Raw genomic sequence first — 25,309 nt, forward strand, 5'->3', positions numbered from 1 at the left:
TGACTATAGTACACGATGTAACAAAGATTGTAAATATACAAAAGAGACAATAATAGAAAAAGAAGAAATAAGAAAAAAAAAAGAAAAACAAAAAAAAGCCAACGTACCTCGACTCTTCTCCGGACTGCGCCGCCGGTGCCCCTCCATTCCCACTTCTCTTCATTTCTCCATTCCTCAATAACCTCCCATTTCTCAGATCTTCTTTTTCAAAACCATGCCTATTTCCACTTACCATTCCAATCCCCCGTCAGACATGAACGGGAAGACCTGATCCTCCATTGACTCCGCAATATCCAAGGGAGAAAAAAAAAATTCCCCCCCGACCGCCCTCGCGCTGTACTCCCGCTCCTCTACACTACCCCCCCAGACACCTGGAGCTTTCACTCTCACCTCAGAGACCTGACAGGCTCCGAGGGAGCTTGCGAGAGCATCATCTACAGGAAATCCCTTGATCTTTTGATATCCTTGATCTTTCCACTCTTTTTCTCCCTTTCTACTTCTCACCGGGGAATTTCCTTTTCACTCAAATCTCGGAGTAAATCCAAGGATATTCGATTGTCTATCACAATGGCTCAAATTCGGTCTATGGAAGCCCGCGTTGGGCGGAAAAACCAACGTGAGTTATTGCTGATGTCGCTTTGCGGCTGCGCACGTGGGGGGAACCCGTCCCCCTTACGTCTACACTGTTCCTGTGTTTCCTGACTCTAACGGCTTGTCATAGGCTACGGCTCAAAAGGCGAGCGACTAGTAGCCGGCGTTGTCCCTATTTCCGCCGACAAGACCAAAGTCCTCATGATTCAGTCCGCCGGACCCGGAGGTTGGGTGCTCCCCAAGGGTGGATGGGAGCTCGATGAAAAAACCCCCGAGCAGGCTGCATGCCGTGAAGCCTGGGAGGAAGCCGGTGTTATCTGCATTGTCGTCAGAGATCTGGGACTCATCCCGGACATGCGACCCTCCGGCCTTCTCACGGCGCAAGCCCCCAAAGCCTCATACCAGTTCTTTGAAGTCTCCGTCGAGCGAGAGGAAACCGAGTGGCCTGAGATGCACAAGCGGAAACGGCAATGGGTTTCCTATACCCAAGCTGCCACTGCCCTTGCGAACCGGCCGGAGTTGCTTGAAGCGTTGAATCGCAGCTCCTTGAAGCGGTAGCCCCTATCGCGTGCACATTCAGTTCTCTTGCACATCAACCTCTCTCCCCTCCTCATTTTTCTATCCTCACGTGCATCACCTCTCTGAGAGAACTACCCCCTGATAATGACTCGACATGACCGACTCCAAAAAACGGTGGCTTCGTCGCTTCTACTATTGGCTTTGTCTACCCTTTTTTTTTGCATCTTTTTAACGGGCTGCCGCTACCCGTCCTCTGTTTCATTTGCGAATGAACCATCTGAATCTGCGTGTTTTGCTTTGTCTCGCTCTGATAGACACCTTTTCGCAAACAGGTCTGAGGGCTTTGGGACGTTCTTGCATTGATACTGGGGGATCCCTTATTTTACCAACTTTGGTATCAGACTATTTTATCTGAATCCATTGCTTGCACTGTTTCACTTGCCAGATTTCGAGCGCACTTCCCTTAGTTCTAGATACCAGTCTTTTGCATGGCTTTTTGGATGCTGGATCCAGTGTCTATACCCAGCAAACTGAATCAAATCTGAACCACTTCCTCCACTCTCCTGAGAAAGAGAAAAAAAAAAGGAAATGAACAGAAGAATGTATTTCATTATAACTGTAAATGTAAACGTTAGAAAACGAACGATTTGATATTGGCACATTTCAGAGGCTGTGTCCCAATTAGGTAAAGCGCAAAAAGCTGTCTCCGAGGGAGCAAATCCGCGTGCTCTCAAGTCAACGACTTCGCGCTCGAATCATCTACCACAACAGCTCATTACCCTCTCATTCACCATTGCACCCCGCACTCTTTCTTTTTCTCATCCTTCTACTTTTATGACCCGCAGATAAACGCCTCCAGCTCCAGACAAGGGTGGCGGCGAGCAGCGCTGCTGCATACATACCATGGATTACGAAATGGATCTCGAGCCCACAGGGCCCCAAGTGACAGTTCGCGAAGTAAGGCAAGAGACATCTGTCAAAGCAGAATACAAGACTCACAAATCCCATAGGCGGAACCCTACCGCGTCGACTTCAGATTGACCGCAGTCGACCTCGCATTCGCTAACTCCCTCCGACGAACCATCCTCGCCGAGGTGCCTACTCTAGCCCTCGACTTGATTGAAATTGAAAGCAACACCTCAGTTCTTCCCGACGAGTTCCTCGCCCACCGCCTCGGCATGATCCCCTTGAACTCCTACAACTGCGACCAAGACCTTGAATATTCACGAGACTGCGACTGCGAAGACCACTGCGTGCGCTGCAGCGTGACATTGTCTCTGCACGCGCGCTGTGGTAGTGGTATCATGTCCGTCTACGCGCGGGATTTGATTGTCGTCGGCGAGCGGATCAACGAGAAGATCGGTGACCCTGTGACCACTGACCCTGAGAACAAGGGTCCCTTGATCTGCAAGCTGCGTAAAGGACAGGAGATCAAGATGACTTGTCTGGCGAAGAAGGGAACCGCGAAGGAGCATGCTAAGTGGGCACCCACTGCTGCTGTCGGCTTTGAATATGATCCCAACAACAACCTGCGCCATGTGGACTACTGGTATGAGCAGGATGCGGCGAAAGAATGGTATGTATTTCGAGCGTTGATTTGATACTCACGAGGTTGCTTTGATCAAGTTTCTAACAATGACTTTCATAGGCCTGTCTCGGAAAATGCCGCCTGGGAACCCGCTGCAAACCCTGATCAACCCTTCGACTACGATGCGGAGCCTAACTGCTTCTACTTTGACGTTGAGAGCATTGGCAACCTCGAGCCAGACATGATCATCCAGCAGGGTATTGTGTCGCTCCAGCGTAAGCTCGCCACAACCGTCTCTGTCCTCCTAGGTCAAGGCCAGGATGGACATGCCGGAGGCGCTGAAGATGCTGAGATGATGGGTGCCAATGACCCCGATGCTTACGAGCCACCCGAGGGCATTGACGGAAACATGACTGCCTACGGAAATGGTGCGGCCAGTGCTTGGGGCGCTAGTGCACAGACACCATACGGTGCTACGCCTTACGGACAGAGCAGCTATGGGTACTAAACGTGCATAACCCAGCAAGCTAAAATAGAGCTCGAGCATGCGCAATGGAGTTTTGATTTCCTGGTGAATTGGGGGCGCACTCTGGAGTTTTCCGTTCTTTGTATCTCTTTTGCTGTTCGGGACGGTCCTCTGATTCTAGAGAATGGCTGGTCTCTTTATCTCAAATATCTACTCGTCGGTTCGCTGAACCTGAAAATATCAAATATCATGGCCTTTTGCTAAAACTATCTGACATCTTACAAGTGTTACTACATCATGGGCGTGGGAACAATCTAAACCCCAACCAATCCCCTAGACTACTAACCAGGTGAAAACCCGTATACCTACATCTGTACCTGTATGTACCGGATTTTAGGTCACGTTCACGAATTTCCCGGGGTGCCGTCGCCTTTATAAGGGCGCTCCTGCTCACTAAGTATTTCACAGCACGGGTGATCACTGAGCACCCGTGGATTTAGGGTATGCTTAGTAATATACAAAATATCCAGGCCATAGTTATAATCAAGAAGCAGGCCGATCTGGAAAAGACTATTCGCTACGTATTATTATGATTATATGATATGTACAGAAATATTCCTCTAACTGCAGTCACGATATCAGTAGCTTATAAAAATATTGGCCCCAAAAATAGGGGACAAAGTCCGTCAGTAACCTGTATCAAGCCCAACCTCAATTCTTATGGTCTCTATACACAGCGTGCACCATCAACCAGAATCTCAACACCACTAATAATTGAGCTTGCAGGCTCAGCTAAGAAGAGAGCGACATTCGCGACATCAGACGGTTCAACAAGGCGACCGATTGGAATTGACTCGCACTTTGCCTTGATGATCTCCGGGGGAACTGGTCCATCTGCGATACCAGCGAACTTGTTCAACAGAGGTGTGTTTCCGGATGTCGGACAAATAGTATTGAAACGCAGTTGGTCTCTGGCAAATTCCAAAGCCATCGACTTTGTGGCCGAAGAGACACCCGCTTTCGTAGCGTTATACCATGTCTCGGTAGCACCAGGGCGGATGGCATTCTCGCTAGAAATCACAACGGTGGAGCCAGGGCCATTCTTTTTCATTTCGGGAATGAGAACCTTTGAAGCAAGATAGATACTTCTAACGTTAACGTTGAATAGGCGGTCAAACTCTTCCACGGTCACGTCTAATCCAGACTTGTTCGGGTACGACCAGCCGGCATTGTGAACGACAACTGATGGAGCTTTGCCGAATCTTGAGATGGAGGTCTCGAGCTATACAAAACATATCAGTATTATAGATCTAGCACGCGAGAGATAAATGAGGGAGGCTGGCTTAACTTACAGCTTTCACCCAACTTTTCTCTTCGGCAACATTGGCTTTGATCTGATAGGCCACTTTCTCTGAATAGCCATCGACGGATCCATCGGTGGCCTGGAGGTCCATTCCAAGTACGACTGCACCCTCGCGAATGAAGGTCTCAAGAATTCCGCGTCCAAATCCTTGGGTTGAGCCCGATACAAGAGCGATCTTTCCTTCGAGGCAGCCTGGCATGTTGATGCGTTCAAGGACTGTTGACGTTTGGGTTGGGTTTGAGAGTATGGAGGTAATTGATTAATTGGTCCTTTTGAGCAATGGCTTCATCAATCATTTATACAATCAAAAGCAATCATTTTAGCACAAAAGTTGAAGCATCTATACGGACAGTGATCCGAGAGGGGAAGTCGGATGGCCCTTCCGCGTTTTGGTCTCTTAGCTTTCTAGATCTAAATGATATCTATACATTTTTCTCGGCCCGGTCTGCTGTGCCAGAAAGCAATTGATACGTGATCTTATCTCGGCTATAGCTGGAGTTCGGAGTTGATCGCTGATATTATTACACGTCAATCAATGTTTTCCCCGCAAACCCACCATTCTGCCAGGAAATTACTTTTGTCTTCGCTCAGACCAGCCGGAGTACCAGTTGGACTACTGCTGGCAGTAGGAAGGGGCTCGAACGCTGCCGAGGATGCGGAGATAGATATGCGCTATACGTTTGATCAACTCATGACTGGAACTTCATGGTCTGAATGCTTGATTGATATAGACTAAGACCAGCATGATATTACACTTTTTAGTCTATAAATTTCACCTGTTACATGGCCTGGAAGTAGATGTTTGTGTGCTTGCTTCTATTATATCGACATGACTGCATGAACAATGGATTTTGGATATACTAGCTTTCATCGTTGGTAAATGCCCAATGCATAACAAGATCAAATTTGACAGTCATTTGCCCTAATACATACATAATATACTGAATGTAGAATTTCCCAGCACCTAGGAGTTATCCCCGCATGAGAAAACACCCGATACTGATACATCATTATATGAAGCCTGTATACTCAAGACAGATGAGTAAGTTCCCCCGACGATGATGAAAGCTCCCACAACTACCATCAACACTCCTCCAACAAGGGCCAAGGCTTGCTTCCACCCGTTCCGATATGCTTTGAAAGCACTAGGTAACCAGATCATTGCTGAGATGGTCTTTGCCGTTTCGACCCTGTGAACTCTATCGCTTGCTATACTAGGCTTTTCTCCCAAGTAGAAGAGGATCATAAGACCAGGAAGGATATTAGTAAAAACAGGATTTATGAGTGCGCCGACCAAACTCAGAAAATCGTCGAAGAAAGGCACGACACCGACAACGATGAATCCAAAAACAACAGTCACAGCCATAGACCCAACCCAAACGGACCAGTGGGTGACTGTGCTAGATTGAAGATGACGTGTACCGCGGAGGATTCTGACAAACCAATATTTGGCCGCAATGTGGCTCCATAGGACGGCAGTCACCAGTAATCCGGGAAACGCAATGCCGTAAGATATCTTTTTGATCAAAACCCCAGCTGAACCCAGAGCGGGGTTCGTGAGGTATTGGCCAATCTTGCCGTACATGATGGATGAAATGGCAATGTTGGTTATCACGATAAAGGTCTGGCCGCAAACGAGAGACCGAGTGAATTTCCGGGGTTCCTTCATCTCAGCCGCAACGGAGAAAAAGGTTCCTGACGCACCCAATGCAAAGAGCTGGGTGGATATTGCCAACATAGCCTCAGTAAAGGTTGCCTGAGGCAAGACACGAATGTCGAGATTGATCGGCCCTGGCGGTGCCCCTGCAGGCCTATCTCTAGTGAGGCAGGCGATTGCGGTTATCCAAATAGCGAAAACGATGCCGGCCACGCCGATCCAACTAAGCCAGGCTACCTTCTCTAGAGAACGAAATCCGGTTCTGAAGATAAAGGCAGATGCACATGCAACGGCGACAAAGGCCATAGTGCAAGCTCCATGGTCAGAGAGTGCGTTCAGTGCCACAGATGTGGTAAGCATACCTGCTCCGGCGACAAGAGCAAGATATATATAATAGATGACACCAATGAATTCTCGTGCTGCTTTTCCAAGAAGCAACTCAGCGGCGTCCCCGATGCTGTGCATATGGGGACAATACTGCCTGGCGTTTCCACTAACGTAACCGGCCACAGTTGTGATAACAGCCAGAATAACGAAGCACAGTACCCCAGGGAAGAACCCTAAGACATGGAAAGTGGATGGAAGACTGAGGGCACCTAAGCCGATTTGAAATTTGGCGATTAGAATAGCAGCTCCTTGCCATGAGACGCCTCGGAAGTCGACTTCTCCCTCTTCACTGTTGAACAAGTCTTGAGGTGTCTGGAAGAGGGCTTTGGGGTTTTCGTCGAGGACCAAATTGTGGAAACCCCCATTGTCGACATCATCTCCGGACTCGCGAATTTGATCTTTCTTGGATTGGTTCATGTTGTAATGCGAGAATGCATAAGAGGAGGCATTTCAAACGCAATTGAAAGCGCAATTTGAACACACTGTATATTCGACCCGCAGTGGAGTGGAATGCGAGCTTATCATTTCGGGCCGAGAAAAACTGGGGTAAGATTTGGGGGATATCTCTCATTGTGTTCATATACAAACATCCTCTACAATGGACTCGATAGCGATGTAGATAGTGGTTTCTCGGCCCGAGACATACATACCAAAGCAACCCTCGCCGGGCCCAGATTATTACCATATCTACCATATCTTCCTATATCTCTGCTTCTTCACTTGTATCTCGAGACCAACGAAGTTACTCTCTGCAGGCTGTACAATCATGTTTGGCCTCACCAGGAATCATGTGCTTCATGTGGCCAGACGACGACCATTTCGTGGATTTACTACGTCAGCCCCGATATCGCAAGTCACATACAGCAAAAGCAGCCAAGCCAAAAAGAAACCTTTTAGCTCTAGAAATATCGCATATGCTACAGGTGGCACTAGCCTAGCTATCGCCGGATTGTTGTGGTCAGGACGCGAGCACGAGGATGTCGACGACCCACGCGATAAAAGGGCACTTTCATCAGTTCCACTGTCCAAGCTCCTCTCAGGATGGATGTGAGTAGGAAATGTAATATTGTATGAGCATTGGCTAATACTACAGTTCTGCAGCGCCTTTTCATTTTGCTCCCCGCCGTCTTGGGTCGACATAAGCGAGTCTCTGTACAACATATTATCCGGAATTCCCATAATCGCCTCAATCACCAATGCCATCGTTATGGAAACATTCTTTAACCAATTTTTGGGTGGTGAAACAGTTTCAGAATGTCTTCCTAAGATTGAATCCCTCCGCAATGAAGAAATCGGTACCCTCCTCGGCTACAACATCGAAGCCGAACTCGACGGCTCAAGCAAGCAGACACAACTTATCCTCGACCAAACACAACATGTCTTGTCTTCAATTAAAGCCCAGGGAGAGTTGGCGCGAAAGTTTTGGCCTGACACCAGTGCCACTGGTGGCGACAACCGTTGCTGGGTCCGAATCAAGATCACAGGTCTGCTTCCCAACCCGAGTGCACTTTACCATGGCTCTCAGGCCATTCTTAAAGCCAGACAGGAAAAGGGTCTGGATAAGGACGTCCCGTATCCGGGATTGCCTCATGATGGCGACTGGGAAGCGGCAAGCAAAAGCGTAACAGACTCGGACCGAAAAGAGCTGTTGAACCTCCGTGCGGTATTGGAGAATATTGCCACGAAGGCAAGAGAGAACAATGTGCGCATCGTGATTGATGCCGAGCAAACTTGGTATCAACCGGTGATTGACTCTTTAACGGACGAACTCATGCAAAAATACAACTCACTGGAAGGAAACCCCACTTGTATCGCCTCTTTCCAGGCTTATCTCCGCAGATATCCCCATCTTCTCAATCAACAGATTCAACGTGCAGATGAGAAAGGTTACAAGCTGCTTTTCAAACAGGTTCGGGGCGCTTACATGGTAACAGAAGCTGCCAGATGGAAGGAAGAAGGGAGGGAGGGCCCTGGGCCGGTTTGGGAAACCAAATCTCAAACAGATGCCTCCTACAATTATGGAATTGAGAAGACACTCTCCACAGTGGCTGAGCAGATACGGAAGACTGGTCACTCCGGAATTAGTGTCGTGTTTGCCACCCACAACTCTATCAGCATTGACCGTGGGATCGAGTTGTTGGAAAAATATGGGATGGCGAGGCGACAGGGGGAGTCAAACAGGCTTGTAGTCTCAGGTGAGATTGCTGGTAGTATTGCCTTTGCGCAGCTCTACGGTCAGTTATTCTTGTTGAATCCCCCGTGGCAATGATTCTGATACGTAACAGGCATGAAAGATGACTTAACCAACAAGATTACTGGATCCGTGACCACTGAGGGAGGATTTCCACTAGTTGTCAAGGTACATTATCATTTCCCCTCGATAAAATTATATATGCTGATTTATACCAAAGTCAATGAGTTATGGTGATCTCAAAGAATGTCTGCCATTTTTAACGAGACGGGCCACCGAGAACAAGGCTGTTTTAGCGGGACGAGGAGGTGCTATTGCAGAGAGAGTGCGACTGGGTCGTGAAATTCGCAGTCGGTTGTTGCCTTTCAAAGGCTGAAGCTTGTGACACTGATAAGAGTTGGACCGTTCCATATCTCGTAGATGGTTTAGTATATTCTTGATTGTGTTTTATGCCATATGCTATGACTTTTAATCTGCCTTGGTATGAAGCTCATCTACGTTACAAGACAGACCGATGTGAGCGATATGTTAAAATCTAGCTGCCGAATCTGCTCATACGTATCAGTAGTCGTAAAAATCAATGCTGAACTCTCGGATAGTTGGCGCGTTGAATAGTCCCGGCAATGTCATCCGATTGCTGCCCCCACGAAGCCTCGTTAACCCTTGATCATTCTATATTAAGTAGGCAGTTTTACCACAAGAGCAAAGCTCGGGTAGGTCCTCCGATTATCTTTCTATATCTACCTAGGTAGCCCTCGAGGTTTCTTACCGGGCCGAGATCTCATCACTCGATACTAACCAACTCGGCCCGGAAATGACGAAATGAGTGACTTTGCGGAGGATTATCTTGAGATAGATATATATAATGACTTGCAAAGAATAATGTATGAGATTCAAAAAGAATATTTTGAGAGTCAAAGATGCAAAACAATCAGTTAACGGTTGCCATTATTGGCTGTGGTAAGTAAATGATATATATCATTCCATCAAAACATCCTAACATTGTAATTAGGTACCTTAGGGACTGCAATTGCTGCTGGTATTCTTAACCCCAAAGACAAAGCTTTCCAAATCAACCGCCTCATCTGTACCGTCGGAACGGAACCCTCTCGTATCCGCCTTGAAGATGCCCTCTCCGATCACAAATCACGACTCACGGTTTTCACTGCGAATGAAAACATCCGCGAAGTCCAGGAAGCTGATGTGGTTCTACTGGCATTTAAGCCCTTTAAGAGAGACGATGTATTCGCAGTTCCCGGTTTCAAGGAGGCTTTGCAGGATAAATTCGTCCTTAGTATCATGGCCGGCATTACCACCGCTGAATTGAGCCGCCTAACTTTTGGAGAAAGCCATGACTCAAACAATCAATCGCTTCAGTCTGTACGTGCGATGCCCAATATGGCGACAAGGATCCGAGAAGCTGTGACATTGTACACCTCCAGTCCTGCCACCACCAAGGAGAACCTCGAGCTCGCATCTTGGGTATTTAGCCAGGTCGGCGAAGCCCATCAGATTCCAGAGAAATCGTTTGATATTTGTGCAGTCTTGGTCAATTGTGCCGGCTCGCTGCTGCTTCTTGCCATCGATGGATTGCTGGATGCTGCTGTCGCCGAGGGTGTGAGGCGACCCGAGGTACAGAACTTGGTGGTGAACAGTGCAATTGGTATGATGAAATTGGTACCTGCAGGAGACCATCCGGGTGTGCTACGAGAGAAGATTGCCTCTCCTGGAGGCTGCTCTATTCGAGCTCTCTTGGAACTGGAAAAGCTAGGTGTTCGTTCAGCGTTCACAAGTGCCATCCTGGCAGCGGCGGAAAAATCCAAACAGATGTCTTCTACACGTTGATCAAATTCATTTGTTTGATAAATCAGTGGTCATTTTTTGTTGCTATGATTAACTCTCATTATTGTAAATCTACTAAGCATAAACAACTGCAATTCAAACAGCTTGACGAAAGGATGAACAAGAACCTATTAGTCACTCTATGTTATGTAGATCCTGATTCAGGGGATATTCTCAGTGTTTTCCCTATATATATATATATATATATATAACGTGAGGTTTTCCATGAGGTGGACTGATATCACAGCGTCAAAAACATTAGGTAAATCACCTATTATTTCGAGTCGAAGCATGAATCTTCGTTGACTTTTAATATCTACTAGAAGTTTTACTAGTTAACATGCCACTGCTACTATTAATTCTATTCTGTAATATCTTACAATCATGGCCATACAAGGTGTAGCACAAAAAGCCGTTCTCGCGGAACTTGAAGTATTGAATCAATTTGATTTACTCGTCTCCATCGATCTTCTAATCATTCTGGAATATGGCAAGCCGACAAAGTAGTGCTGCCCGTCACATAACTATCCTTTACACAACGAATGCTCGAAAATCTCAGCAAAACATTCACCGAATTTGCCTTGTCATTTGTACCGCTTGAACGAGCCCCTCCAAACGGATGCGCACCAATAACCGCCCCTGTACTTTTGTCATTAATGCAAAACATGCCGACCGAGTCTCGCAGTTTCTCATCTGCAATTTGAATAGCCCGTCTATCACGGGCAAAGACGGAACCTGCCAAGGCGTACTCGGACGTGCCATCAATGAGCGTGCATACGTCTTCGAAGCCACCTGCGGTGGAATCATCATATGTCTGAACTGTGAAAAGGGGACCAAAGAGCTCTTTACTCATTAAATCAGATTCCTGATTACCTTTGGTTCTGAAGATGGTAGGCTGAACAAAATACCCCTTGCTGCCATCTGTGTTGCCACCGTAAACCAATTCGTGACCTTCATCCTTGGCGCATTGAACAAATTTTTGAAATCGCTGGAACGAACTTTCCGAGCACAGAGGACCTAAAGGATGGTGAAGCTGTTTGACATCGTCTCCGTGTGTCATCTTGGCTGCTTCTAGAGCCAATGCCAGTCTCAAAGTACCCTGATCCCACATGGACTGTGGAACATAAAGACGGGACAAAGCACTGCATTTCTGGCCCTGGAACTCATATGCTGAGCGCACTGCAGCAGAAGCAATCCAGTCAACATCGTCTTTGCAGGGATTGTGGATAAGATGGAAGTTTTTGCCTCCGCTTTCCCCTACGATACGGGGGAAGCTTTTGTATATATGAGCGTTGGCGCCGATCTGAGCATGAAGCGTTCTTAGGATTGCTGAAGAGCCAGTATAATGAAGGCCGGCGAAGTGAGGGCTGGCAAGAGCTGGCTCAACAACTGTCTGTGGGTTGGCCACGGGCAAAAACTGAATCACACCCTTTGGCAGACCCGCCTCCTCCATGATTTCGTACAGGATATAGTTGGACATCACTGCCATGGGTGAAGGCTTCCAAAGGATAACATTGCCTAGCAGAGCTGGCGTGAAAGCAATGTGCGCTCCCAAGGCCGTAAAGTTGAAGGGCGAGATAGCGAGCACAAATCCTTCTAGGGCCCGATAATCCAATCTACCGGATGAGGATTCGAATTGTTTCGGCGGTTGCTGCTGGTAGAGCTGAGCGCAGAAGTGGACGTGGAAATTCAAAGTATCGATAACTTCAGCTATGCAATCCCCTTCGGCCCGTCCGCATGTCTTCCCTTATCCAAGCATAGTCGCAGCCATGAGCTTCCATCGGTATTTTGGAGACTGAACAAGGTGTGCCGCTCGCCTGTAGATGGCTGCTCGATGTTTAAATGACATATTTGCCCAGGTCTTTCTTGCTTCCAGGGCGTTCGGAATGGCTTTTCTCTTGATTGTTTCCATGTCAACTTCGTGATATTCTGCCAAAGGGGCGCCATATCGATTCCAAGGATTGACTTGTTTGCTCTTGCGGCCCGTGAAAATGCGTTCCCCATTGATAACGCTTGGGATTTTAGCAACTGAATTCTCCAGCTGCGCAAGAGCAGTTCTCAGAAGCTTTCTTTCTTCCGATCCGGGCTCGTATGAAAGCTACGAAACAGTTAAATTTGGAATCTCAAATGTGTGGCTTTTGCAGAAGAAACATACCCCATCGGCGTTGGCTGGGTCTGGATACTGAAAAATTGGCATTGTGGCATGTATGATGATTTTTGAATCTTCAATATGAAGTTCTGAGTCTAACGACCGAGAGGTTTCTTTCTTATTGTAGACAAGAGGGGCAATATCTCGGGCCGGGCCATAAACATCCCACATACTAATCGGGCATCATATCCGGACGCAAGTAGTCCTGTTATTAGCTCCGTTTAAACTTATTAACGGTATCTGAGCGGTTTCGACATTGTACTTTTCTACATTGCTTCTGAAGTTCGGATACCCTATCCGACTGCCTAATATTTGTTACGCAGAATGAAATCTAGTCGGACCGAGCCAACTTTTGGGCAGTAAGTGGATTTGTGGATTCTACAAGATCTAATCAGAAGATATATCATGTAGTTGGCAGTTCGTTTGAGGAAACTCATCGAAACCCTTATCCGATATCTTAGCAATCCGGTTTTCATGGCACTTAAGGCTACTCAACCTTAGAAGCTCTGAAGTCGATCCTATTTCTTGACTTCACATATCCTAAAGATATCAATTTGTTCATATTTGCCCCAATATGGCTACTCGGCATCCTCTTCGTCTCACATTTCACGGCTGTGGTAAATAACCCTAGCGGATTCGTTTCATTACTTCATGACCTTTTTTGTTTCTTTTTCTTTTTCGGAAATTCAAGCGTTAACAAGACTTCCAGGTCACATTGGCAGTGCTCTTCTTAGAGCCGTGCTTCCATCGATTGCTAAGCCTCAAAGTCCAATTTCTAAAATTACGGTTGCGTTGAACGACAAAGAAGCACAAATACGACTTCAAAAATCTTTCAATGGCAAATTGGATCCCGCAAACTTTCTTTGCGGGAAGAACGCTGAAGCAGTGGCTAACGCCGATGCTGTTCTTTTTGCTTTCCCTCCAGAAAAAGTCCATGAAGTCCTCGCAGAAGCTGAAATGCGAAAAGCGCTGAGAAATAAAATAAAGATCAGTATCCTTGCGCGGACTCCACGAGCTGAGATAGCTCAGATCATAAATGGGCAGAGTACCCCTGCCTCTACGACTGATGACCTCCGCATCGTTCGCGCAATGCCGACTATGGGAACGGAGGTACATATGGGAACGGAGGTACATGAATCAGCAACCCTCATTGGCAAATCTAGCAACCCTCTGGAAAGAGAAGCGGTTGAGTTAGGAGCGTGGATCTTCAATTCTGTCGGCAGGGTCTTTCATGTTACCCATGATTACTTTGATGCTGCAACTGGTATGAGTGCGTTTACCAACGCATTGACAACTGCAATGGCTCAGGTTATATCACAACGGGCTGTCGAGGCAGGTATTCCAAAAGACCACGCCATTGCCATTGTATCCCAATGTGTTCGAGGAATGGCAAGTCTGATGCTGTCGGGAACAAGCCCTGAACAACTGCAGTGGTCTTTGTCTGCGCCAGGGAGTATCACAGGTCAAGCAATATCGAGATTAAACGAGAGCCAACTCTCAACAATCCTTGAATCGTCGCTTTCCGCCGCAATTAGTAGGGCAAAGGAGTATCGAACATAGTTTGAAATCTACTTCCCTTTCTCAATATGAATTTCGAATCATAGAATATCGTACCATATTATTTCGACGTTATATCCGAAATTGTACAGGACATCTTGCATATCTGATATTGGAAGCATCATCCTAAAAGCCAATGTCACCCCATTATTAGACATTCAACAATTAGAAATTTAACAATTGAGACTGATCCGACGATGAGCGGCACACTCATATATCTGTTATCTTTAGACTGACGCCTGCCTTTCTCGGACTTGGCGCATGATTTCAGAGATTTAGTGTTGTTTATGTGAATGAAGTTCAATTTATGGGGTTACCAGTTTGGATTCTATGACTAGGTTGAAATCTCCCATATAGACTAGCTATGATGTAGTATATGTAGTATACTTGTACCGTAAATCTGTCGCTTAAGTTGCAGAACTGATACTCATTCGATGCTGGAGATAAAAGAACGAGTCTGCTAAAATAAATCCGAAACGCACGCGATAGTGACTTATAGGCGAGCCCTGGGCTCCTCATTGCTTCCATGCCACGTTTTACAAAGCCCAATCTCCTGACTTCCAAAAACAGGATCATACTTCGGCTTCGGAACAGCCCATACCCTTTCAAAATTCCCTCCAGTCGCGATAAAGTCCCAGTCGCCTCCATTGTACGCTCCCATCATTGTAAACCCGTGCAGCTTAATCTCGGATAGTGCTTTCTTTGGGTCATCGGCCTCGATGCCATGTCCGTTCCCAGGGGACAAAAGTGCAAAGTCGGCCTTGGGCCTCGTATTATGTGTCTTGTGTGCCACACCAGCTGGTATTATAAACACGTCCCCAGCTTCAGCTTCCAGCAAGACACCTCCTTCTTCCCAAGCGGAGTTATATGTGTTCTCGTTCATATCTGGGGAAGTGTCGGCGACGCCAAATCGGATGCTCGCTGTGCCGGAAAGAACGGCCATACATTCGTGCGCTTTTGAGTGATAGTGAGACAGTTGTGTATCGCTGTAGCGAAATATCCAGTTCACTTTCCATTCATTCTTAGTGAACATGTCCCAGACGTCACCTGGGTCGCAGTGGGAGTCGACATTCTTGGCCAAAACGTTTTTATAGTGAAGTAAAGGCCTAGGGGAGTTTGGAATGAGGTTTGTGGGCAAAAGGTGATATTGTCTGACTTCGACCATATTGATGACTTGATTTTGAAGTCGGTTGTGGTTTCTTGACTTGATAAATCCAGATTTTTTGGAAGACAAATCCATAAGGTCGCAGGTATCGGACTAACATCGATTAAGTACATATAGCTTTGCTTGAGAGCCGAGGGCCAGTATGATAAGAGACCGCACCGGAAGGGGTATCCGACCTGGGGTGATGCTATTCGATTTATTCCCTTAGCACTGCTAATCCACCAAGGGCATTCCCGTGACCCTGTATCTCTCTCCATATATGGCCTAAAAGCTTCCAAATTTAATCAGTCCAGGTGATAATCGGATCCCTTCCGATATAATTTTAGAATTCGCAAACATAATTCTATCTCGGATAGAATAAAAGATATCTAAAAAGATAAGAGGGGTTTCTGCATTTACGGAAAAATCGGACTTGACTGTCTGTATCTCTAACCATTCACACGTATTCGGATACCCCATCCGGAGAGAGAACCTGATATATTCCTATACTTGTATTATGATATAAAAATCCCATGGGAGGTTAGGCATGTAATTTATAGGAAAATCACTTCTAATATTCAATCATGACTTCTTTGACAGACATTCCCGTTTCTTTGGACCCTATTGTCGACGGAAAAGGCGACTTAACAGTCACTATCGAAGACATCTTTTCATCAAGTGATGAAAGTGTGACATCGGGAAAGGAAAAACAAGTCGTTAACCCAAATGGCGGCATATCTGAGACAAGACACAATATTTTCACTCCACTCATCTCCGAGCGAGCTGTGGATCAGCCACGTCCTCTCAAGGTTATCTACATAGGTGCCGGCATCTCAGGAATCCTCGCTGCTATCAAGTTCCGCGAAGCTGTGCCGGACTTGAACTTGACAATTTATGAGAAGAATCCTGAGCTGGGCGGGACATGGTATGAAAATCAGTATCCGGGCTGTGCATGTGGTGAGTGGACAGGGTCGCTAGCAGCCGGGCTAGAAATTCTAACATGATCCAGACGTTCCATCGCACGTGTACCAGTTGAGTTTCGAGTCCTGGACAGGCTGGAGCCAATTCTTCTCCGGCGCAGACGAAATTCGAGAATACTGGAACCGAGTGGCTCAGAAGTACAATGTTCGAGACCACATCAAGTTCCAGAGCCGCTGTGTTGGAGCACGGTGGAATGATGCGACAGGAAAATGGTTTGTGCAGATCCTGGACGAGAAAACTGGATCAGTATTTGAAGATTCCGCCGACGTTTTCATGACAGGAACGGGACTGTTGAATGAATGGAAGTGGCCGTCCATTCCTGGCCTGCAGAGTTTCAAAGGAGAATTACTTCACAGTGCCTGTTGGAATAGCACTTACGATATGAAGGTAAGATCATTTCCTAGAACATCCCGAGAGTTTAGTGCCTGATTGATTATATATAGGATAAAAGCATTGCTGTTATTGGAGCAGGTAGCAGTGGTATCCAGATTGTGCCCGCTCTCCTGGACAAAGTCAAAAGCATGGATCATTACGTCCGCAGCAAGACCTGGATCTCCAACCAACATGGCGGAGAGGTTTTATCGACACGCACAAATGGCAAGGGAGGAAACTTTGCTTATAGCAGCGAAGAAAAGCAAGCCTGGCAAAGCGATCCTACCTCCTACGTTGAATACCGCAAAGGGTTAGAATTGCAGCTGCAGACGCTATACTCCAAAACGCAAACGACTAGCGCTCTCCAGGCCTCTTCCCGGGCCCAATACCAAGCGGACATGGAGCGCAGATTGAAGGACAAGCCGGAACTTCTGGGAGATTTGCTTCCCGATTTCCCTCCTCTTTGCAAGCGTCTCACCCCAGGACCAGGCTACCTGGAGGCTCTGACTTCACCCAAAGTGAACGTAATCACAATAGGTATTGATTCAATTGAGGATACGGGGGTTATAACTTCATGTGGAACGCATCGAGCGGTAGACGCCATTGTCTGTGCTACGGGCTTTGAGACGAACCCTGGAGGTGGATTCCCTATAATCGGTCGACACGGAGTCAATCTACGCGAGAAGTACAGAGAGCGACCGGAAACATATCTTGGAATTACGACCAATGGATTCCCGAATTTCTTTCAGTCTCTGGGCCCGAATTCATTTCAAGGTGCAGGAAATCTACTCATCACAATGGAGCAAGTTCACACCTATGTTGCAGAGATCGTCTCGAGGATGGCCTACGATAATATAGGTCTTGTCGAGCCGAAAGAATCGCAAGTCCAGAATTTTACAAGGTTCTGTGACAAGTACTTTGAGCGCACTGTTTACAGTGCTGAATGCGCAAGTTGGTACAAGTCCTCGCCACCGGGGTCATCCCTCGAAGAGCGAAAGAGAGGCCGAGTGACTGCGTTATGGCCTGGGAGCAGCTTACATGCTCTAAAGACGTTGAAGAAAGTCAGGTGGGAGGATTACAACATACAATCATATGATGGCAATGATTTTGGTTGGTTTGGAAATGGGTGGGTATTGGATGAGCTGAAGCCCCAGATCGACAGCGCAGCACTCATCGACTACCTAGACCGTACAGAATTCGTGGATGAAGTAGATACAAAGAGTATTCACGATGCCTAATGTTCTTTGCCTTAGTGAGAGGACATTATCCTGGGTATGCCTTACATGTCACTGTTTGTCCCAAAGAAAATCCAAGAATAGCTTGTCCATATGATTTTATGAACCATCAGCAGCTTCCTTTCTCATATGCAGTACAGAAATTGTGTTTTCTGATAGGTGGTAATTATCTTAAAAGCATCGCTTGCATTGGCATGTGGTAGTAAATCCATATTCAACTCCCAGAAATCACCCCCCTCCGGCAGCCCCAAGTAAAAAGCTTCTACTGGGAAGATCAATCCAATCCAGTAAATTCCCACCGTCCAATAAATTGGCAGTTTCAAGCAAATGAGAAGGTAAAATGTTGTTAGCCCACTGGTACGCATCGGGGGCTTCTTCCTCACAAGTATTCCTTGAGCCTTCAACTTGGGTACCTTGTCTTAGATAGGCATCCCATTCATCACTCGATAGCCTTGGTGTCAAATGAGCGTCTGGCAAATTGCTTGATTGGAACTGCCAGAGTTCCGAGGCATTCATCGGAGATGAGGAAGGAGACATCTTCAGGTTTACACAAAGAGTTTCCAACTGATGAATTTTCCTCCTTTTGTCAAGGGCTATCAGATTCCCACGGTCGACCATCCGATCTAAAACAGACAGCAACATGTCAAGATATGATGTTCGGTTCGCAATCAATGGAAGGCTAACTAGCGAGGTCATAGTGATCACAAGGCCGGCGGAGACAGCGCTTTCCAAATCGAACGGCAAAAAGCACTCTAGAACAGATTAGAATAATGGTTTAAGAATACTCGTCATATCTGATATAAATTCGTACCTAACAAGTTTTGCTCTTGCAAAGATCCCAAAATCTGGGATGTTTTCTTTGCTGAATCGAGACAGATTTGTAGAAGTAATTGGATAGGTGCAGGAACTTGGACCTGAAGGTCTGTTGATTTAGCTCGACTCTCGACTAGCATAAACAAAAACGGTCGAGTAGCAAGCATAATGCACTGATTTTGGTGTTAGTAGCCCCCCGGCTCCAGCACTGAATGGGAAACTGACCTGATGGTATAGCAAATTCAAATACCCGGATACACGAGAAATGCCACTCAGGGCTCCTTGGTCAGGTAACGGGAAGTTTTCCCGGAGTTCAGAAGCTACACCTGCCACTCTTTGTAGAACATCCTGTGTGCTTTTCACAAATGTAGATCCCAGATCCCTGTTATCTCTATAGAGGGCTATCGCGGGATTAGGGCTTGTTTCAGATGGAGTCACTGGTGGGCATACCATTCATAATGCGGCTAAAAGCCTTGCACAACTTGACATGGATGGCGACGGTTGCTGTTTTCAGCGAAGAATCCGGGAAAAAAGGTAATGAGACATTGATGTCATTGTCGCTAATGCTAAGAGGCGTACCCATAAGCATGGAAATTTGGCGCTCTAGGACATACACAGTCCACCAAATATTCTGCCATCGCATCAGATCTTGCTTATTGGTGAATCGGGTGGAAAGTTCCAGGTGGTAACCATGAACCTGCAGTATTCGCAGTGCTTGACCAATCTGCGTATTCCGGAAAAGTTAATGGTAAGTATTTGCTTATAGCACCCATGTAAGGCTAGAGCCTAATAGTACTTACCATGTTATGTGCGGAGGTTCTCCAGTCAATAGACTGCAAGTACAAAGCGAATGCACATAGAATCTCTGCAGAGGTAGAAGGATCCTTCCACAAAAAGCTATAGTCCGGGAGCATCATAAAAGCAGCCCTGAAATACTCAGAGCCAGGGGGCATATTCCCGCGGCTTTGTGCTCCAACAAACGCCTTGCCAAGAGCAATAATGACTAGGAAGTGTGGAAGCCATAATCCTGCCGTATGAATATTTTCCGCTGGGTTCTCGTAGAAGTGGTGAAGCTTTTCTATAAATTTGGTCTCATCGAACAAATGAAATATTTGCCCGGTATGGAATTTAGTTGCGGTAATGAGAAATAGCGCATAATCAATTGTAGGAAGGCCACGGATATCGGGAATGGCTTGACTGCGCATGCCATCCCATTCCAAGTCGTAGATCATAGAATCAATGTGGTGATCAGCACTTGGGAAAGGACATTTGTAAAATGCCTCGTGCGTCAGATTTAGGAGCCGGGTAGTCAAAGACCAAGTTGAAGTATGCCCAAGGTAATCTAGAAGAGATGGTTAGGACATTGTTGGTACTAACGAGAACGAATGAGCTCACAGCGCTTTCCTGCTGGACCTGTTATATATTCAGGGGGCCTGGAAGACAAAGGGTTTACCATGCTAACATCCTCATGTTCATCATGGATCTGCATAGATTCAGAGTCTGCAATAGCGGCAGAGCTTCCCGGCGAATTTACTCTAGAGGAGTACTGCGGTGTTGCGGCTGCCTCGGTCCTTCCTGACAGTCGTTGCTGCAAAGCAAGATTTTCTCTCTCCAGTTCACGATTTCTGCGGTGTAACTCTGATAGTCGCTTTCTGGTGATTTGGACTTTTGTGACTTCTTTCTCGAATTGACACTTTGCGTTACGCTGTGTACAATTTCAGCCAGGATTTTCATATGCAAAGTCTCTCTAATCTGCTGGATGGCCACCTCTTCTGGGAAATGCCCTCTATAACTGGTGATGTGGATTTTAGCTCGTAGACTTCACTACCTACAGTGGCACCTCATCACCCCAAAGAATGGACAGTTGCACATGCTGTCATGGGCGGACTGATACTACGATAAGACCGTTCTCGATAATAAAACCAATAATGGTATAGATGCACCATCCTCGGCTTTCGTCTCTTGTCTCTAACTTGTTATGCTCACCCCAAACTAGAGTATACACAATCTTAGATATAGACCCTTTTTGGGCTAAGCGAATGTAATTGGACTAGCAATAGTGACTATGGCAGTTTTTCTACTAGGGGTGTCCTCTTGATCAGATACGAATACTAGAAAAATTTCCAAGAATATTTTTGAAATTTTATTAACCATAGTCCTGTGTAAAGCAATAAAGAACAAGCACTAAATCCTGGAAAACTGCTGAAATACCCATCCTTTCCCAACGCCTGGCATGCCACAAGATGCAATGACTATTCACAATACAAAACCATGCCTCGCTAAAAAAAAATATTAAGAATGCAGAACAAAATATGACCATCCTCAGAAACGATCTACTCCATCAACTCAACCGGCGGCCGAGAAGTCTTAGGCGGCAATTGGTTAACCGACATCTCAATCGGACTCATCTCAGCATCCATATCCACATCCATATCCGTCGTCATATCCTCAACCATAACCGCCGGAAGGTTAGGACTGTCACCATGGTCTTCGGGGTTGTAGATAATGGTGCTGCTCCTGCTACGCTGCCGAGAGCCACTTGCGGGCCAGCTAGACGTGCGCTTGTCAGAAGAGATAGACACCGGCGTGGCAGGATCGACCGTCTCAGATTGGGTTTGATCGGTATTGAGCTGGGACAGCGCCTGAGCCAGGTCTGTAGCATGGACTTCCTTGTTGGGCGGGTCCTCGTTGCGCACGACCCATCCGTGTGGCGGACTGGGCGGCGGTGAGATGAAGAACATCTTGGAGACTTGTGGGGCTTCGAGAAGTTTTGGTCGACCACCGTCGAGGATTGCAGTTGGCTCGCCGAAGTAGATCCGTGGGTAGACGTCACGGTCTAGGAGGCGCTTCCCGTCTAGGAGTTTGCGGACTTCGGTGGCATCGGACTCGTTGTGGAAGGAGCAGACGATGCGCCGCATTGAAGGGAGCGGGGAGAAGGAGTTTAGTGGTGCCACTGCGGTGATTTGGTTGCGGATTTCTTCCAGGGCTGGGGGCTGGAAGACGAGGAGATCGTGGAGGTTTGTGATTAGGAGGGTGTTGGAAGGCGGGGTTGGCTGGGAGAGTGCGGGCATGTTGGCAATATCAAGTGATAGGGATGGCCTCGCGGAGTGGGTTGATCTGGTGACTTTGGCTAAAGCCTGCGAACGTGGTGGTGAAGTTGAAGTAGTCATTTTGTGTATGATTGTATGTAGAGGATGAGGTTGGATAAGGAGAAGATAAAGGAGGTTGCCACCGGATAAGAAATTTAGAGAAGTGTTCTAGAACAATAGATTGTTAGATGGCAAAAATGAGAATGGGTTTGAAAATGATGAAGAAATCTCTGGATTTGCCTCTCTTTAATACAACAGAGAGTAACAGGTCTCAATTTAAGGTCATGGGGCGCAGCGATGTATCCCTGCACTGCCTCTACATTCCACGCCTCCACGTTCCTGTCGATCCACCTGTTCCCGGCTTAAGCCTAACTCTTTCAGATCAAAAGGGCTGTGTGATCTACTATATTTAATCATCTTTTGTAATTAATTTACGGGCATTTAGTAGAATAAACTATAACGTTCTCAGCTACAGTACTGTGCATGCGCCACATACGCCACATCGATATTGCATTTGCTCCCCTTTGACTTGCACCAGCCACATACCCCGTGACCTCCCAACAGAAACTCCGCCCCCTTTTCTGCCGGAACATCCGATCCAACTCACAGGGGGACGATGTATACAGGCGTTGGACGGAGAACTGTAGGCTACTCATCCTTGCCTAAGCCCCTGTTTGCTTGTTATTATTCTGCCTACTCCGTACTACCTTTAAGGCCTCCCCTATCATACATTGCCCGCAGCTTCTTCCCCAAGCCTCGGATAACGAACCCGCCTTACGGTCCGCAGTAAGCTTAGGGACTAGACGCGTTTGCTTTTGCCACCAGGCTACTCAATTGATTATGTATGGAGTCCTATTCCCAGGACAAGGTGAAAACAAAGCAGGCTATGGTACTAGCACAGATGTGGCACATCCGGCCCACAAGGCTCGGTCGGAAATCGAGATGACTTGTCCCATCAGTTGTACAGAACACCAGACCTCAGCCTTGCTTTTACTTTGGGCTAAATGTCGCAAAATTCACTCGTATATGGAGTACGTAGATTCTAACTGACGGATTTCTTTGAGATGTCTGGCAATTAAAAAGTGCCAAGAAAAAGTGACTACATACAACATAGCATACACACAACCTCTCCCTGAGCTTAAATATGCTAAATAAAACATGAGGCAGACAATCAATGGATCTATTCTATAACTTACTTCCCTGGAGTTGGATCTCTCCGCCTATATTTCCAGCCGGCTCAACAAGGCTTACCTGCCGCTGCGCCCCTTCCAGTTCAACAACAGCGTTGAACGCAGCTTCAACATCGTGTTCCGAGAGCCACACCGTATCCGGCCTATCAGTCATCCGAGCAATAAGTGCAGCATCCTCTTCTTTGTCTGTCGCAAAAATAATACCTTTCTTGTCGATCTGGCTGTGCACGATACGTAACAACCGATCTGTATGCGGCTGCCTGGCTTGACTGTATAGCCTCAATGCCTCCTTGATATTTCTAGCCGAGAACGTGGCATTTCTCAAATGGAACACTTGTTTGAAAGCAAGGCCAAGGGCGAGGGAATCATCTAGCGCCAGCGAGCCTCCTGCTGCGAACGCACCGCCGTGGGCATGGGCTGCGTCTCCGACTAGAGTCACTCGCGACCCAAAGACCCAGTTTGGGAGAGCATCGCCCGCGAAATTGGGATACAGATTTGTGGATGGTGTGAGCTTCGTTAGAGCTTTGACTGTGGGATTCCAGTCCTAAGAGCTGTGAGTCAAGTGGGTTCAGGCAGGTCAATTGAGAACGTACCTCGTATCTCTGTCTTAAGAACTCCACATTGCCAACTTGATCCCACGCAATACTTTTCTCCACCTCCTCTGCTGAGCGTGGGTCATCGTATGCACCGACGGTCGTATACTGGTCCTTGCCTGAGTCCTGTCAGATCTATACAGCCGTGCAATGCTAACCCATTTCACTTACCAAGCCGAGACGCAAAGAAGTTGTCTTTAGGACCCCGCTTTCGATGTTGTCAGCAATAATTATGACGCTCAACGCAGTTTAACATACCCAGTGCATCGAATCAGCAGGCAAATCAGGGATCTTGCCCTCTACCAACGAGGCGTCAAATGTCGCCCTCATGAATACCTTCCCACTGAACCGTAGCTTATAATCCGGGATGAACGATTGTCTAACACTCTGAACGCCAGTTAGCAAACCACAATGCTGGCCAAGCTTTTACCACAAACCGATCGAATCCCATCTACCCCAATGAGAATATCTCCGTGAGCACTACTCCTATCCTCGAAATACAACGAAACACCGTCTTGTTCGACTTCTGCGCGCGCAATCTTCTTGTCTAAGTGGATTGACTCTCTGGGAACATGTTGGAGCAGAGCAGAGTGGAGATGGCCCCGGTGGAAGCGCGTAGTATGATGACGTGGATCAGGGACATTGGCATGGGTGTCAATGGACATAACTTGGTCGGTTTTCCAGTGGCTATTTGTCAATCAGAATGCTGAGCAGCTCGAGTATATATGAGGGATTCATGCCGGAATATCTGCGGGATTCCACTTGGGCCTCTAAACCCGATTTCATCTGTTAGGGCATTGTGTACGCCCAGTTTCTCCAATGTGCGCATGCCCTGATATTTCACCTTACGGTTAGATAGTCTAAATTTCCGGATAGTGCGCAAAATACCTACATTTGGACTGAGCGCAATACTAGCGCCTATCTCCAACAGTTCTGGTGCCTGTTCATATAGTTGAATATCCAAGTTTGGAAGAGTTGATATGCGTGTTAGTGATATAGCCGTTGCAAGACCTGCGATGCCTGCGCCGGCGATCAAGACTCGAATAGGCTCGTCTTCCCCTGTCATAATAAAATTGGATATCTGTCGAATTTGCGCTGGTCAGTTGCGAAAAGAATTTACTTCTGGCAAAAATAAATTTCTTACAGTCTATATCCATCGCGGCCATGAGCTTTTGAACACTCCAGCAATGCAGCACTGGCGCAACCCCGCAATGGCGATTTTAGGCGTGATTTGAGGCCTGACTTGCGTTTGTATAAGTGAAGATGGGTCTTCTTCCTATATGCCTCGTCTCAGGAAATGGTAAACGGAATAACAAATCAATATTCACTGGTCATCAACTCATTTGGTTTCACTATTCTTCATGCGGCACTATTAGGACGAGTCGAGTTATTCTTTTCTCTTGCAGCAGCTGTGACAACACTGTATTACATTAAGATAGGCCAGCCCTGTACATTTAATGCAAATGTAGACTGAAACATCCAGAACTCCCGAACATGGGTATCACTTATTGCATGTATTCTGGTGCTCTTTCGAACATCCTTCTATTGGGCCATCAATTTTCTTCTCTCGGAGTGTGATTCACTACTAATTTACCATACAGCCTTGTATTAGTCAATTTATGGGGTCTCATTGCCGGAATCT

The 25,309-nt window shown here is 46.9% G+C and overlaps 12 protein-coding genes across 12 annotated transcripts; 5 read left to right on the top strand and 7 right to left on the bottom strand.

Moving 5' to 3' along the window:
* Positions 1–567: 567 nt before the first annotated feature.
* On the top strand, positions 568–1,149 carry PGRI_018910 (NUDIX hydrolase; the record flags this gene model as incomplete). Its single annotated transcript, XM_040789604.1, has 2 exons — positions 568–616; positions 722–1,149. 2 exons carry the CDS (start codon positions 568–570, stop codon positions 1,147–1,149), a joined length of 477 nt encoding a protein of 158 aa, XP_040646557.1.
* An 864-nt stretch (positions 1,150–2,013) lies between these two features.
* PGRI_018920 (DNA-directed RNA polymerase II core subunit RPB3) lies at positions 2,014–3,146 on the top strand (the record flags this gene model as incomplete). The annotated part of the gene is made up of 3 exons (XM_040789605.1): positions 2,014–2,067; positions 2,121–2,686; positions 2,759–3,146. 3 exons carry the CDS (start codon positions 2,014–2,016, stop codon positions 3,144–3,146), a joined length of 1,008 nt encoding a protein of 335 aa, XP_040646558.1.
* Positions 3,147–3,831: 685 nt separating this feature from the next.
* Positions 3,832–4,666, bottom strand: PGRI_018930 (Glucose/ribitol dehydrogenase; the record flags this gene model as incomplete). Its single annotated transcript, XM_040789606.1, has 2 exons — positions 3,832–4,386; positions 4,457–4,666. The coding sequence occupies 2 exons, from the start codon at positions 4,664–4,666 to the stop codon at positions 3,832–3,834; spliced, it is 765 nt and encodes a 254-aa protein (XP_040646559.1).
* A 765-nt stretch (positions 4,667–5,431) lies between these two features.
* PGRI_018940 (Amino acid transporter, transmembrane) lies at positions 5,432–6,928 on the bottom strand (the record flags this gene model as incomplete). The annotated part of the gene is made up of 1 exon (XM_040789607.1): positions 5,432–6,928. The coding sequence occupies one exon, from the start codon at positions 6,926–6,928 to the stop codon at positions 5,432–5,434; it is 1,497 nt and encodes a 498-aa protein (XP_040646560.1).
* Positions 6,929–7,277: 349 nt separating this feature from the next.
* Positions 7,278–9,078, top strand: PGRI_018950 (Proline dehydrogenase; the record flags this gene model as incomplete). Its single annotated transcript, XM_040789608.1, has 4 exons — positions 7,278–7,558; positions 7,613–8,745; positions 8,797–8,870; positions 8,923–9,078. The coding sequence occupies 4 exons, from the start codon at positions 7,278–7,280 to the stop codon at positions 9,076–9,078; spliced, it is 1,644 nt and encodes a 547-aa protein (XP_040646561.1).
* Positions 9,079–9,622: 544 nt separating this feature from the next.
* On the top strand, positions 9,623–10,547 carry PGRI_018960 (pyrroline-5-carboxylate reductase family protein; the record flags this gene model as incomplete). Its single annotated transcript, XM_040789609.1, has 2 exons — positions 9,623–9,662; positions 9,715–10,547. The coding sequence occupies 2 exons, from the start codon at positions 9,623–9,625 to the stop codon at positions 10,545–10,547; spliced, it is 873 nt and encodes a 290-aa protein (XP_040646562.1).
* A 472-nt stretch (positions 10,548–11,019) lies between these two features.
* On the bottom strand, positions 11,020–12,741 carry PGRI_018970 (Aldehyde/histidinol dehydrogenase; the record flags this gene model as incomplete). The annotated part of the gene is made up of 3 exons (XM_040789610.1): positions 11,020–12,285; positions 12,346–12,642; positions 12,700–12,741. The coding sequence occupies 3 exons, from the start codon at positions 12,739–12,741 to the stop codon at positions 11,020–11,022; spliced, it is 1,605 nt and encodes a 534-aa protein (XP_040646563.1).
* Positions 12,742–14,743: 2,002 nt separating this feature from the next.
* On the bottom strand, positions 14,744–15,415 carry PGRI_018980 (cupin domain-containing protein; the record flags this gene model as incomplete). The annotated part of the gene is made up of 1 exon (XM_040789611.1): positions 14,744–15,415. One exon carries the CDS (start codon positions 15,413–15,415, stop codon positions 14,744–14,746), a length of 672 nt encoding a protein of 223 aa, XP_040646564.1.
* A 563-nt stretch (positions 15,416–15,978) lies between these two features.
* Positions 15,979–17,985, top strand: PGRI_018990 (flavin-containing monooxygenase; the record flags this gene model as incomplete). Its single annotated transcript, XM_040789612.1, has 3 exons — positions 15,979–16,351; positions 16,404–16,762; positions 16,819–17,985. 3 exons carry the CDS (start codon positions 15,979–15,981, stop codon positions 17,983–17,985), a joined length of 1,899 nt encoding a protein of 632 aa, XP_040646565.1.
* Positions 17,986–18,578: 593 nt separating this feature from the next.
* On the bottom strand, positions 18,579–20,027 carry PGRI_019000 (fungal specific transcription factor domain-containing protein; the record flags this gene model as incomplete). The annotated part of the gene is made up of 6 exons (XM_040789613.1): positions 18,579–18,605; positions 18,667–18,734; positions 18,794–18,968; positions 19,021–19,196; positions 19,246–19,519; positions 19,596–20,027. 6 exons carry the CDS (start codon positions 20,025–20,027, stop codon positions 18,579–18,581), a joined length of 1,152 nt encoding a protein of 383 aa, XP_040646566.1.
* Positions 20,028–21,128: 1,101 nt separating this feature from the next.
* cbpA (putative calcineurin binding protein) lies at positions 21,129–21,965 on the bottom strand (the record flags this gene model as incomplete). Its single annotated transcript, XM_040789614.1, has 1 exon — positions 21,129–21,965. The coding sequence occupies one exon, from the start codon at positions 21,963–21,965 to the stop codon at positions 21,129–21,131; it is 837 nt and encodes a 278-aa protein (XP_040646567.1).
* Positions 21,966–23,069: 1,104 nt separating this feature from the next.
* Positions 23,070–24,733, bottom strand: PGRI_019020 (Monooxygenase, FAD-binding; the record flags this gene model as incomplete). Its single annotated transcript, XM_040789615.1, has 7 exons — positions 23,070–23,618; positions 23,668–23,786; positions 23,839–23,875; positions 23,926–24,054; positions 24,105–24,354; positions 24,444–24,499; positions 24,560–24,733. The coding sequence occupies 7 exons, from the start codon at positions 24,731–24,733 to the stop codon at positions 23,070–23,072; spliced, it is 1,314 nt and encodes a 437-aa protein (XP_040646568.1).
* Between the last annotated feature and the right edge of the window lie 576 nt (positions 24,734–25,309).

Source organism: Penicillium griseofulvum, assembly GCF_001561935.1.
Source record: "Penicillium griseofulvum strain PG3 chromosome Unknown contig_80, whole genome shotgun sequence".
Lineage (NCBI taxonomy): Eukaryota > Fungi > Ascomycota > Eurotiomycetes > Eurotiales > Aspergillaceae > Penicillium > Penicillium griseofulvum.